Raw genomic sequence first — 14,266 nt, 5'->3', positions numbered from 1 at the left:
CCCAGCACAGCAGATGCCAGGGAAATGGAGGGTGCATTCAAGCTGCATGTGAGGTCTGTGTGCAGCAGGTATTTCCTATAGGAGGAGTTGGATGGGTGACATCCTCTAACTTTAAAGGCAGTCTCACTAAATATTGCTAGACTGGCTACAGATACAAAGATACATTTGCAATTTAAATAAACCTTTGGACCAAAATGCCAATTATACTAAACAGTAAACATCTAGAGATGCATGTTTGCCAGCTCCAGCCCAGGTCCCTAGAGCACTACAATATGTAAGCAGCAACCAACACCTGGAAATGCTGACCCACCTTTTCTGCCATCTCAGTTTTGGCCAATCATTGCAATGGTATTCCCACTAACCAAGAATGAAGTGCAAAAGGTGGAGCTGTAAGTTTAGTGGAAGTCAAAGATCCGAGTATGCTTTCTAGCAGGGAAGTCTAGATCATAAGAGTGGCTGTCGAGTAATACAAATCTTCTAGTAAGTAAAATAAACCAAATATATGCATATGCAATAGCATAGCTAGTAGTTTGCCTGGAATTCAGTCTGAAAGCAAAATGAATATTTAACTGTGAATTCAAGCCACTGATCTACTTATCATGAATTGATTACAAGATTACAAGGCCTTGAACATCCCCTGGAACAATGTTATATCCATTAATAAAACATGGAAAAAATATCGAAGAACCGTGACTGCCTTAAGGAGGCCATCCACAAAAACAAAGTGACTGGGTAAGAAGGAATTGCAGCAATCCAGTGATGAGGTAAAAAAACACAAAAAAACACCCATGGATCAACTGTTAATTGGCGATCTACAACCAAAAATGTATGCAAAATTCCCAAATAGAATTCCATTTGCAGTTTGTGAAAGACATGTGGGAGACCAACCAATGTGAATGAAGTTCCTGTGGCAGCAGCACGAAACGCTGTGTGCCAGAGAGCCAACACTGCTCAACACCATGAAAACAGTATCCTCGCAATAAGGAATGTTGGTGGTAACATGTGCATGTATGTATTTCCTTGGCAGGCACTGCAAAACTGCTCTGGGTTGAGGGCAATATGCATTAAGTCGAATATAGAGAAATTCAAGAAGAAAACATGTTTCCATCTGCAAAAGACCTGAGAATTTAGTGAAGGTTCGCCTTCTAGTAGGATAATGATCTACACTAAAATGGTTTAAAGCCAAGAATGTGAATGGCCCAGTGGAAACCTAGCTGTAATTCAATTGAGAATCTACTGTTTACAAATAAACCCCATATAACACAGTGCAGCCTTTCTCAAGCTTGATGCCATGGCACTCAGATGTGTCTTCTGGCATAGTTCCTGTTCACACCTTGGCGTTGTGACGCTCAAAGCTAAGCATGACAAAACTCTCAACAGAAGAACATTCCATTCATTTCTATGGCCCATGTTCACACCTGAGAGTTTTGTCGCAAGCTGTATAACGCGAATGCTGAAAAAAGTACATTAGCTTTTTTCAGGCAGATTACAGCACATTTGGCCGCATAGACTTCAATGGAAGTGCATAAAAACGTGTGACACAAGTGGTTTGCACATTTCTGTGCATGTTTTTATGAATTTGTGGACACGTTTGCTCATTCACCGCAATGCATTTCAATCTGCTCAATAAAGCGTGTCTTTATATATGCGCATCTAATGCGCGTAAAAATAAGCGAAACACGCTAGAAGGTATGCTTAAACAAAACGTGCGCTATATGTGCAAAAACGCAGGTGCCTAGGTGTAAACAGAGGCTTAAGCTGGCCATACACAGATCTATTTTTTTGGCTCAACCCGCGGGCTGAGCCAAAAAAAAAAGACCTGATTCCTCCATCAACATGAACAGCGTGCCGATGACCCCAGTCAGATAACCCGACCAGAGGGGGCAGCTCATTGGCTTCGGGCTCGAATCAAATCGAAGGTTTTCCAACCGACTCCTTCGATCAGCTGATCGAGTGATGCCGATCAAAAGGGTGCAGGCACCGGTTCCTCCAAATACGGCCAAAATTTGAATAGTGTATGGGCACCTTTAGTCAGGGTGCTTTCAAATTTTCCCAATGTTATGCATTGCCATGGTGCATGGTGAGTCAACCACCAGCTCAGTGGAAATGTATGATGCTAAGACAGAAGAACCATCATTACAGATGGAACTTGTCTTCTCTGTGCTGTAAAACTATTAACTTACCTTTTGTCTCAGTTGTATGTTCTGCCAAAAAACATGACTGTGGAAATATGGTTTGAAAGATCCCCTTCCCCAGAAAGTCTGTTTCTATCAATTCAGGAAGTGGACATCAGCAATTTTGTTACCACAGATCTCTCCCCAATACAATCGGAGCTCAGCTGACTACTTAAGAGTACGTACATGGCCAACTTAATCACAGATAAATCCAGTAGAGAAAGATAACCTCTATTTTTCATTATGTACATTGATTCACCCCAACAGGGGCTGTTGAAAAGATTGTTTAAGACTGTGGCAACTTCCTTGATCCCTGAAGAATGTTCACATTAAAAGGAGTATTTCATATATATTGTTTTATGTCCCCAAAATATGGCTTAGCTAACCATACAACCAGAAACTAGGGCATTCCTCCCGAAATAATACTGTTTGCTATTAGACCATGAACTTCTTCATTAGTGGTCATATTAGCCTAGGTCGAGCTACTTCATTTGGAATCCCACTACTAGGTTTGACATAATGGGATATTATTTTGGAAAGGAATGCATCAGGCCCAAAGACTGGCACAGGGGCTTTAGTAGAAAGTTAGGGCAGTATTTGGAGCTAGGGCTAATAAGACCACTGAAGATGGAGAAAACAAAGTCAGCATTTCCCAATAATGTTTAATACAGAGTACATAGCTAGAGCACTAGATCTAAACAAGGCTAATTGGTTAAATAATAAGGTGAACCAAAAGTGGCATTGTACCATTCTTCTAGGCTTTTTATTTTTAATACATTAATGTAAACTGAGAAGATTGAAAAAAGGCAAGAGTAAATGCCTACCCTGTAATGGGTGCAGTAGGAGGTACAGTTGGTTACAATGTCTCTAGGGAAATGAGCCGATAAGTGATTTAGCTTGTTTAAATCCAACCAATGAAAACCTGGTCTTGTGTCTAATGCTTTCCTTCCTAAAACAGGTATTTACACATCAGTTCCAAATGTAAAATGACTCCTGTTGGAAGAGCAAAGCTGTAGTTCACAGTATTTTAGTAGAGTACTTTTTGGTTCCTTTGGTTTTCCTCATCATAACCTTTTGCATTAAGAGTGTCAGTGGCGACACTGCAATAACAGAATTATATAAATTCAACTTCCATTATCACCAGTGGACGCTGGACCACCACTGTCTGAAACAAGGCAGAAGTGATGACAAATGTGTTATGAATTCAGGCAACTATAGGATAAAGCAAGTTGAATTTAAATGGTTCTACCACTGGAAATAGAATAGCCCAACTCATGTGACCCTTGTGGTTACAGTGTTAAAATCAAACTTAAAAGGAGCTTTGTAAAACAAAAGATTGTGCTCCTCTAGTCTGGGTTTGAAGTGAGACTGATGGCTTAAAATGTTGGGATGGCATCAGTGATTCAAATTCAACCAGTCACCAATCAATTTCTCTTTAAAAAAATATATTGCAAAGGCAAGATGTCTGAGCGGCGTGTGCCACTTTTAGGTCCTTCAAGAAATTTCACCACAGGCAAGTCTTTATTACTCAGATTCTCGAGATCACAAAACTAAGTCTCATGTCCATAAAACTCCTAAGATCACTTGTTTGAGCTTTTATATACATTTGTCGATGTTCAGGGGGTACATGTTAGGAAATGCTTGTTTGAAGTGTCTGCGATGTGTTCTAAGTAAGCTAATTCTTGGGAATGTTTGCCATTTTCCAGTAGAAGCAAACACAACATATCTGGCAGGAATATAAAAATAACAGAAATCTTTAAACAGAAAGAAAAAAAGATACAAAAAAATTCCAGGAAGAGAAAGGATGCATATAAAAAGCATGCAAATCAAAGATACAGAATACTGACCATTACTCCAAGAAGCTACCCAATAATTAGATCAGAGGTTGCTGGAATGTGGCTGTCATGCATTCAGGACAGGTACACAGGACTGCTGCAGCCTTTAATTGAAGCTCCAGTTTTGTTGAGGAATAAAAAAAAAAGAAGTTGACTTTACACAAGGATTTTAGAAAGCATTCCCTGCTTCTGTTCTGTAGATATTTAAAGTGCAGATTCACTTTTATTTTAGGTGGAAGAGGCTGTCTTCAGTATGTAATTATGTGGCCAGGGTCAGGGTTGTAGCAATGGACATTTCTCCTCTGACACCACTCTAGTTTAGCAACCCCAGGTAAGTATCTCACCAAGTTGGAACTCTCAGCGCATAATAAAGGACATTGCAGGAGATGCCTGCTATTTGTAGAAGACCAGTGCAAATTAGTAAGCCAATTAAAGAAGCAGGGAATAAGGATTCTTGTCAACCAGGTTAAAGTCTGTACTGCTGGAGTTTTACTTTAAGGATCCCTTAGTCCTGAATGTCATAACACACAAGTATAAACTCTTACAACTGCTCATCCCACCTTTTGCTGCTTTGGCCTAGAAACACTGCTGTGGCAGCAAATGAAAACGGTGTGCAAATGTCAAAATAGAAATCACTAGGTGCCTGAACCCCTAAAGATTGCATGTTAGAAAGGAGAAGATACATTGTAAATATTTCATAGATGAGTAGGCACAGTAGTATCACAAAGAAGAAATGAAAATGCCACCTCTGCTTTTCTGGCATTATTGTGATTACCGGTAGTATTAGATTACCTGCAAGAATAAAATCACTTACCGCAACAACTGTGTACTGACAATTTTTTTTCATGTCCAGAAAGCAACTAAATGGGCTCATCAAGCAAAACGAGAAATGTGTCACCGGAATAGATTCCAAGCATTAAATAAGAGCAATGTCCAAAACCAATGAATTTGCTTTAGGAGAAGGATGAGGATGGCTCGCTGTGAATTTCTATAACAGTCCCCTGATGATCTCTCCCGCTGCCTATGCTTGTCTGAGTAACCTCATGAGCTTGCTTACAATGCACTGCTTACAACAAAATCACTACAGAGGTGCCAGGCAAAGAGGAGGATTGCAGTACGAGTGACTTCTTCATATTCATACTGATTTGCGTGGTCGCTTGGCACCCACCCGATACTTGAGGGTATTATCCGGTCAGCTGTGCAATGGGTTTCTTTTTAATGATTTGCTTTACAGTGGATTGCAAAGACCGAATACCAAGTCAGGTGCAGGTACTTAAATGTATTACATTTCATTAAAATACAACTCAGGTTGCATTACTGAAAAAAAGAGATATAGTAACTTGTGTCTTTTATATCTGTCTGGGGTTCAGCTTTAATCACCCAACATCCAAAACAAAATCAATGGTTTCGGGCTCTGCTCTCATTCAGGTGTTCAGAAGTTGAATGTCCTCCTAACTACACAGAGAAACAGTTGCTGGGTAATCACATACTATGTTCACCTTTTATAAAGTTTTACTCCGGTCCTTCACCTGTGGACAAGTTCATTGGCCCTCTACAAACTAAAACTGTGCTAAATGCAACGATTGTAGATTTTAGAAATTGTGAAATAAAGGAAGAGGAAAAAAAAAAATATGTTTAAACAAAAACATAAAATGTAAAACAAACACAAAGATGGGCTTAAGTGAGTGAAGACCCACATGCAGACCTATATATTCTACCCTCTTAAAACACAAACTTCAGGTTTTTTTTTTTACTTTCTTTTTTTTATTACCAATAATAATAATTATATAACAACATTAAGGGAAACAAGAAAAATTAGCTATGAAAAAGGAACATTTCTTATGTCAAATGAAAGATATGTAATCCTTTGTTTAGATATTTGTTTTTATAAGAGAAAAGAGAGGCTCTTTGGGCCACAATTGAAATGAATTGGTGAGGAGTGCAGGGACACACACACACACTTGTGTGTATAAAGACATATTGCTCCATCCCAATCCCATCTCCCAGACTGCTATTTGGTTACACATACTTCATATCCCATGACTGATGTCATTATCCATGGGGCTTGGTTTAAAAACTAGAAGAAAAGGTTTCCAGATTTCTAACTGCAACTGGAATTGCTTTCCTAGTCTCACCAACACTGAAAAATGTGAAATGTAATCTGATTAGCTGTGATGGGTGACATTCTGTTTCCTTTCCTTTGCTATTTATAAAACGGGTCCAGTATGCATTATACCCAAACTATGGGTAGATATTTTTTTACGAGACTGAAAAGATACAACTTAAAACCCACTTTTGTAACATTAATAAAAGAGGGGAACACTAGATAAAAGAATGACTAAGTAACGAGTCTGAAAGAGCAGTTCATTGGTAGCCATAGACAAAGTGACAGCCAAAAGGTCCAACCATACCGGTTGATTGTGCTCGTTTAAACCCTCCTCAGACATGACTGGCACCCAACTTAACTCCAGCAATGAAACGTCTTCAAGAAAAATACAGCAAGTCCTGTTGCCTTGACTTATTTTTTTACAGATATACCATGACCTGGATGAAAGACAACCTTCACAGACATCCAGCAATGATGTCTGTCAAAAAAAGATCAGTTGATCAAGAAGTAGCCCTTACAGTTGTTTCACGATCTTTATGTCTATGAGTTCCTATATAACAAAACACAATACATAGTGTGAAGCTGGCTATATAAATGTCCACAGCTGACAGCTGAGTAAACATATGCCGGGTTTCGAGCAGTTAAATGTGCTAGTAATCTTATTAGAGATGATTGCTGTGCTTATCAGACATGGAAGTTTGGAGATGGATAACCAACGAGCAGCAGAGGTGAAGATGAGGAACCATTGTGCGTGTGATGTATAAGATATAGACTGTGGCAGGTTATAGTTCAGGACAAAGTCTTGTTTGCGCTCAGTGATATTTGAACTGCTTTTACGACTTAAAAGCCTGAGGCACAAACATGAATCCTCATTAGGAAAATACACAATGCACAGTCTGAACTCTTCTCCTTGGGTGAGCACGTAACAGGTCAGTTGGGTACAAAGACGCTTATTGGTTAATTCGAAGGTTATGGACATGAACAAAAACATAACCAAAACGGTCATAATTATGGAAGATGTTTTATAAAACTGCTCACCGGTAACAATTATCAATCTCTAGGAGCAAATGCCTTTATACAGACCAACTCACACTCAATATATATACATCCATACACAGACATATTTACACATACATACATACAAATGTACACAGTCCCCACACACACTCCACATGGAACACTAAGATCTGGCTTTAACCCACTTGCTGCCATAATGGAGATGATGTTCTCCCAGCATACTGTAGGGTGAATATCGACCATGATGAAGAATGACAGACAAAACACAAAAAAATAAAATAAAAAAAATAATCATATGTAAAATAAGTAGCATATTGCACCAGGCCTAATCTCCCAAGGGCCTCACAGGCACTGTGTGGGATCTGTGTCTCTCAGGGTGGATAGGCAGGAGGAGTTAGACACCTTGGGGGTTTGTTTATGCTAAATTTCAGCACAGCTATAATTACAGCAACAGATACAATACACAAAAAAGTGATAAAAACTACAACAAAGAAGAACTGACAGTTGGGCATGGCACATCTCAGCATTGTCACTACAACATACATTTTCCAAAGACAGCAGCTTTATCGTGTGCAAAATGGTGCCAAGATATTGTACTTAAAAGTACGGAGTAAAATCATAACTGCTACTAGATCGCTCTAGTAAGAAACTCACTCTGACTTCAAGCACTGATATAGTGTTTTCGGAGATATAATCTTCATAAGCTTGTCAGAGTCTTTGTGTACTGAATCCTTCCTATACACAAACACAATGCTTGTGTGCCAGCGCCTTCTTGTATTGGCAGATTGATTACTATCCCAATAGGAGGCTGCTTCCGATATCAGATATTAAAGCAGAACTTCGGCCAAACAGTGAACGGAACGGTCTACCGGTCAAAATTAGTAATTGAACCATCCCTGACATACCATATAGGCAAAGGGCAAGGTCACAATTAAAATCCCACAGTACAACAGGTTGCTGTGTCATCTGCCCACCTATACGTCTGCTTGTTGGGTAATGAATGAGCATCCCACTTAGAAGTTATCCCTGTGCTCTCCCACTGCTGCAAGCCTACCTCAACACTTGCTCCTGCAGCCTGAAACATGCTAGACAAGCAGCACCATGAAATGCAACTGAGTTTGCCTGACTCATGGTGCCAGCACATCCACTCTCAGTCTGATTACTGGATGAAGGGGATTAGGTCCATTTAATAAGCTCCTGTTAGGAGCTTAAAATTAAAGATTTTGAATAACTAAATTAAAGGGTAGCTTTCACATTTCCCTGGAGTTCTGCTTTAATCTCCTTAAATCACATAATGTTATCTTTGTATACCATGCCACATAGCCACATATGCCTTGACATTAAAGATACAATTCTATGGAATTTGGCCATGAACAGGAGGATACAGGCTATAAGGAATGAAATCTTACAATGCTGAAGAGGAATCTGTTTTCCCCACAGAACCTTCTACACAATAAAGCTATAAAAATAGAACATTACAAAATAAAATGGCACATACATCCTACCCACAGTGAAGGGGGTAGGCCTTTTTTCTTTTCTTTGGCTTTTTTTTCTTTTCTTTTTTATACCTTAGGAAGGATAAAGAAAACTAAATGCTTTCAGCTATACTGGTTAAAATAAAATAGTGCAATTAAGGAAAAACTGAGCTCGATAAGTAAGATTCCAGACCCAGTGGATATTTACCAACCTAAAAACACAGACACACAAACATAGAAAACAAGCTAGTGTAGATTGTGGAATACCTGCTGTCATTTATATTCTAAAAAGAACTCCACCCTAGGCACTAATCACTCCTGCCATACCACCCTTGGACACCAGTCTCTTCTACTGGTTACACACAGGCTACAGTGTGTCTTATGTCCTTGCTCAGGAACCAGCTGCTTCAATAGTGAGGCTGCAGTCTCTCATGCCACAATCGGTGCCAGACGTCTATATAGAATTATGTGCTGGTGTTTCTATATTTTCAGCGACCAAATATTTCCCACCCCGCCAATGCTACCTTTCCCCCCCAAAGCGCCTTTTGAATAAAATCCCTCCTCCTTTTCTCTGCCAATGCCTGCAAGGGTGGCAAGTTCACAGATTAATCTCTGATAAACGAGTGGGTGTCTTCCCCCCCACAACTAATCCCTGCCTTTTATGAAGCCCCATACTCCTGAATGGAGGAGAGGTTAAACAAGTACATAAAAAAAATAAAAAAAAAGAATTAAACGATGGGGGGGCGATCCCAGAATCCGTCTGTGATGGGGTGGGGGTACGGCGAGTCAGTTCAGGGAAAGAATACAAATGAAATTTGGCGCTAAAGCTGCAGATACTGTTGGTGTTCAGAAAGATGGGACCCTCGATTTTTCAACAAAAAACCTGAAAGAGACAAATATAAAGTTTCTTTAGTGCGTTAAATAAACAGGCATCATGGTTTTACCTGATGCTTCCTAAAATGAGACAAAAAAAAAATTTGTCAATAGTTCCCATCTCAGCCCATTAAACAGGTCCTTTCACTAAAGGCCCCTTTAAATGTCTAACTGCTAATACTAATCTATGACATTAAGACTTAAAAAATTCCCCTTTTTTCTTATTTTTTTCAAGTGTTAAGTTCAACAAAAAACATTTTGTTTTTCCAATATAACAATTTCAATAATGTCAGGTTCCTGTCTCTGCCGGCCTCCAGCGGTTACTCCCACACACATTATGTTAGTATAGCCAGGGAAGTGGAGCATTTTTTCTCATTCAGCCCACGGAGCTGAACCAGAAAATGCGCACAGTGTATGACCAGCTTCAGCTTCACTGTGAAGCTTGCATAAAATTATGAATGGGCAATACTGAAAGTGTTTAAATACACATCCCATAAAGTGCTGAACACATTAAAAGAGAATTATGACCAAAACTTTTTTTTTGCCCATAGTTCTCTTTAGGGTCACAGGAGAACATTTACTAATGTCCCCCTGTGAACCAAAACTCAGCATATAGTGGGCTATTGCCGGCAATATACTGACAGTGCAGAGCCACACTGCAGCTGGGAAGGATACCGACAATACTGTCAGGATCCATCCCGCTAACTGAAAGATGGCTCTGCCTCTATAGAGCCAGAGCCAGCTGTGTCCCTCCCCTGTCTGTCCCTCCAGTCAGTGCTGGAGGATTGGAGAGGAATCCCTGAGGGGGAGGTGACTCTGCAGGGAAAAGATCGTGAACTGAGCAATCAGTGGTATGTGATTATAGTTCTTGATCAATAGAGCCGATGTGTGGCAGCTTCAGTGTCACATGTCGGCTCTAATTATTGGGAGGAGTGTATTTCCCTCTCCTCATAGTTCTCCTTCCGCAGCGCTGAATACTGAAAAATGGCCTGGATGGGAAGGGGGTTTAACACCGCGGATGTCAACTGGTTAATGCATCTTCCAGCAGATAAGCTGAAAAAAAGTCTTAGAAATAACAGTCACATAGCGCCTCAATAAGGCTGACACATTAATATTTTCAGGCAATTGCAAAATGACTTATCAGATCAACCTACTATAGAAACCATTAAACAACACTGATGCTGTGGTTCAAAGTGGTTGAAATTGCCTGAAAACTGCTGTGCGTATGACCAGCACTACAGCACAAGTTCAATCACACAGAATGAAATCCCTGAAGATCATACCTCTGCTCACACGCCTGCTTGCTCCATACTGAAGTTCATATCAGTGTGCTTGTACCCCAGAAGCATGGTTGAGGGGTAACAAGAAGTGGAGAGATGTTGACCATTGTCTCCAATCACAGATAAATCTGTATCTTCTGGAGTTCTCTCACAATCTGTTAAGAGGAAGCAGACAAAGTAATTAAGCAAAAGAAGTAAAAAAAATAAAATATTAAAAAAAATTCACAATTGTACACATCAGTATTTCATACTAAATTTGTCAGGCCGAAACCCAAAATCACCTTTTTTGCAAACTTTAAAAAAAAAAATGTAAAATTATTTTTGTAATATATTTCTTTTTTTTTTTTTTAACTTTACTCTTAGGGGCTTTGGGGAAATATCAGCGGTCTAAACAGACCCATGTTACTTGCCTTTAAAAAATAGAAAGTGATTGAGGATACAGAGCCATCAATCTCTTTTTCTGCAGCCCCTGTTATGAATGAACAGGAAGCCTCTATACTGAGAGCCCCTGTCCATTCATAAACTGAGGATATGGTATCAGTTACTACCGGTATGTCCACAATCATGAATGAAGAGTAAGTAATGTAGAGCACTTCCTGTTCATTCATAACTGGGGACATAATAAGCTTACTATGTCCCCAGTTATTTACAAACACTCAGCGATTAGTATTGATCACTGCGTGTTTGTGCTCCGCTCTCCATCCTGACTGCTCTGCCTGTCACAGCAGCAGAGCTCTCCTCCTGCACCACCCTGCTCGGCCTCCTGATAGCTTCTCTGCTCCCCGCTGGGCGCCAGCAGCTGGATCGACTCTGTGTCCCCTCTGATGCCTGCTGCCTCTGCTGACACAGGCGGGGAAGAGCAGCGGAGGGGAAAAAAAAAAAGAAGAGTGCTTGTGCTCCTGTGTCTCCACCCGTGTTTAACACTCCCTACCTCTCACCTTAAACTAAAAGGTGCCCATACACTGGCAGAATGTCGGCCGTTTTTCTAATTTACTGGCCGCAATTCGCACTGTGTGTGGGGCTGTCGGCTTCCTTTCAGCGGGCATTCCTCTTCAGGAGCCTGATGGAAAATCCTTGTGCAATCAGAGCGGGCAGCCAATGAGCTGCCCCTCTGAGCAGGTATTTTGACAGGTCACCTGTCAGAATACAATGCAAACCGCGGCAATTCCTCGATCAACACGCTTGTGTTAATGGAGGAATAGCGTCAATTTTTTCCGTTCAGCCCGCAGGTTGAAATAAAAAATTTTTTTAACAGATGTATGGCCAGCCTTAGACCTTTTCACAGGCCAAGAAAAGCGGTACCTTCTCACCTTGGTAGGGGTTAACCACAAAAGCTCAGAAGCAGGCAAGCTGACTCCAGCAGTTCCCAATCCACCTTGGAGGTAAATTCACTAGATTTCATAGATTGAACAACAGGCACATCATAGCGCATACCATGTGTGCTAAACAAAGAATCCCATAAAATGTGCTTCTAAATAGGAGGTAACAAACAAGCAGAGCTCTTGCCACACTCCGGGCACATCAGCACGTGGTAACTCCAACCTCACTTCGAGCCGGCTCCTCCCTGCGCACGTTTCGTCTTATTTTTTGTGTTATTATGCATTGAATGATGGATAATGATTATCATATTTAAGACATTCACTTATACAGCTGTCTGGATTTTTAGTTCACTGTTACATATCACTTTGTTTAGTGATATTTTCACTATATGTATTATTCTCCAGATTGATTTTTTTTTTTATGAATTACTTTATGGTATTTTTTTATACGAGTTTGATGTTCATTTGTGTTTTATTAGCGCATATTAAATATTTAGTTCTTTTTAGAGCGCAACACTTCTTTACATTGTAATTTCCATTACCGTATTTGCCGGCGTATAAGACGACCCCCTAATTTTTCTGTTAAAACATAGGTTTTGGCCTATACTCATTGTATAAGAGGAGTATAGGCCAAAATAATGTTTAAATACACCCACTAACCTCCATGGGAGTATTCCCGAGAGTGGCTGGGGGGGAATTTTCAGTACCATAAGCGGTACCCCCGAGCCACACTCTTACCTTGTCCAAGATCCCAGCTGTGTCCTCCGGCCGATGCCGGCATCCGTCTTCCATCCCTTGCGAGCGTCCGCGCCGCAGGGGGGCGGAACCGTCGGGAATTTTAAAAGTTAAAAAAAGGGAAAAAAATAGAACAAAAAAGGAATAAAAAATAATCAGACCGCCAGGGAGGCTAATCTGTCAGCCCGCTGGATGTGCGGTAATACTGTATGTACGGTAGCTTCGGCTACATACAGTATACCGCGCTGAGCCAATCACGGTGAGCGATGTACACAACCTCTGCCAATCTGAGCAGACTTTGTATTCATTAATAGAATACATCGCAAGCCGTCACTGGCTCAGCGTGGTATACTGTATGTAGCCAAAGCTACCGTACATACAGTATTACCGCACATCCAGCGGGCTGACAGATTAGATTGGATACCCGGCGTATAAGACGTCCCCCGATTTTAAGTATAAAAAATCGTCTTATAAGCCGGAAAATACGGTATTAATTGTATTTGATTCTAGTGTTGCTGCTGGGTTACACATTTGGCACGGGATTTATCTAGATTATACCACTGCTCATGTATGGGGTGTGAACAGGGCACATAAACATCAATTGTTTTTTATGTGCCTTGTTCCCACCATGCAAGGTTTACATACTTTGTCCAGTTTTTACTGCTGCATGTGTCAACAGTGGGATTGCCATCACATCAAGTCCTGCCAAGTTACTTGTGAAAATTGACCCAATGAGGAGGCAGAAATAAAACCCTATCAAAAAGTTAAAACCCTTTCCCACTTTTCTAGAATTTAGCTTGTAAAATATTGATTAGAACAGTATAAGGTAAAGTTCAGTTCAAACTGTGCAAAAAAACAAACAAACAACATAACACAATGATGCAGGTGATTGGAAGAAGTAACACATATAGGGAAAACAGAGATTGCAAGCAGACACAAAGCAATCATCAGGGCAGAGGCACCTTTATCTACTTACCTTCATTCTCCTCGCTATCCTGGAGTTGTTGACTTCCCATAAGTGAAGACTGGCTCAAAACTGCATCCGCCATGCGTGCAGAGCTCAAAGCCTTGCCTGCCATTAAACTCATACCACTCAAATTGTCCAGCTGCACCTGGAATACAGACAGAGCAGAATGTAAATCTATGCTGCATCTAAACAAAGATGGCTTCTCAATAGACAGCTCATATCTCTACTCTTAAAACCAAGCAAAAGCAATAATACCAAGATTGTTCTAGTAAATGGTGACTGTTGATGTGAAACAAACTCCGGTGCTGCATGTGTTTTATTTATGTTTAACCCCTTCATGACTGAGCTTGTTTTTAGTTTCTGTTCGTAAATGACTGACACACTTTTGACATTTTTGCTGTGTGATTCTTCCACGTCAGTAATATACTTTCTTACAAAGTGCACCCACACATATTATATATTGTTTTTTAGAGGACAGATAGGT

At 40.4% G+C, this 14,266-nt stretch overlaps 1 protein-coding gene and 1 long non-coding RNA gene across 2 annotated transcripts in view; one reads left to right on the top strand and one right to left on the bottom strand.

Moving 5' to 3' along the window:
* Positions 1-8,676: 8,676 nt before the first annotated feature.
* SIK3 (SIK family kinase 3) overlaps positions 8,677-14,266 on the bottom strand; it is a 60,769-nt gene continuing 55,179 nt past the window's right edge. Inside the window, exons 22-24 of the mRNA XM_018568642.1 lie at positions 13,792-13,927; positions 10,765-10,916; positions 8,677-9,491 (exon numbers count right to left, since the gene is read on the bottom strand). Of these exons, the coding sequence (XP_018424144.1) occupies positions 10,771-10,916; positions 13,792-13,927 (282 nt within the window). The 3' untranslated portion in view covers positions 8,677-9,491; positions 10,765-10,770. The remainder of the gene's footprint in view (positions 9,492-10,764; positions 10,917-13,791; positions 13,928-14,266) is intronic.
* The window catches only part of LOC108797076, a 14,328-nt gene continuing 10,894 nt past the window's right edge, over positions 10,833-14,266 (top strand). Inside the window, exon 1 of the long non-coding RNA XR_001941852.1 lies at positions 10,833-10,918. This is a non-coding gene — a long non-coding RNA (uncharacterized LOC108797076). The remainder of the gene's footprint in view (positions 10,919-14,266) is intronic.

The sequence above is a fragment of the Nanorana parkeri genome, unplaced genomic scaffold (genome assembly GCF_000935625.1).
Source record: "Nanorana parkeri isolate BGI_ZX_2015 unplaced genomic scaffold, ASM93562v1 scaffold1222, whole genome shotgun sequence".
Taxonomy (NCBI): Eukaryota; Metazoa; Chordata; class Amphibia; order Anura; family Dicroglossidae; genus Nanorana; species Nanorana parkeri.
This window is presented reverse-complemented; position numbering and strand designations above follow the sequence as displayed.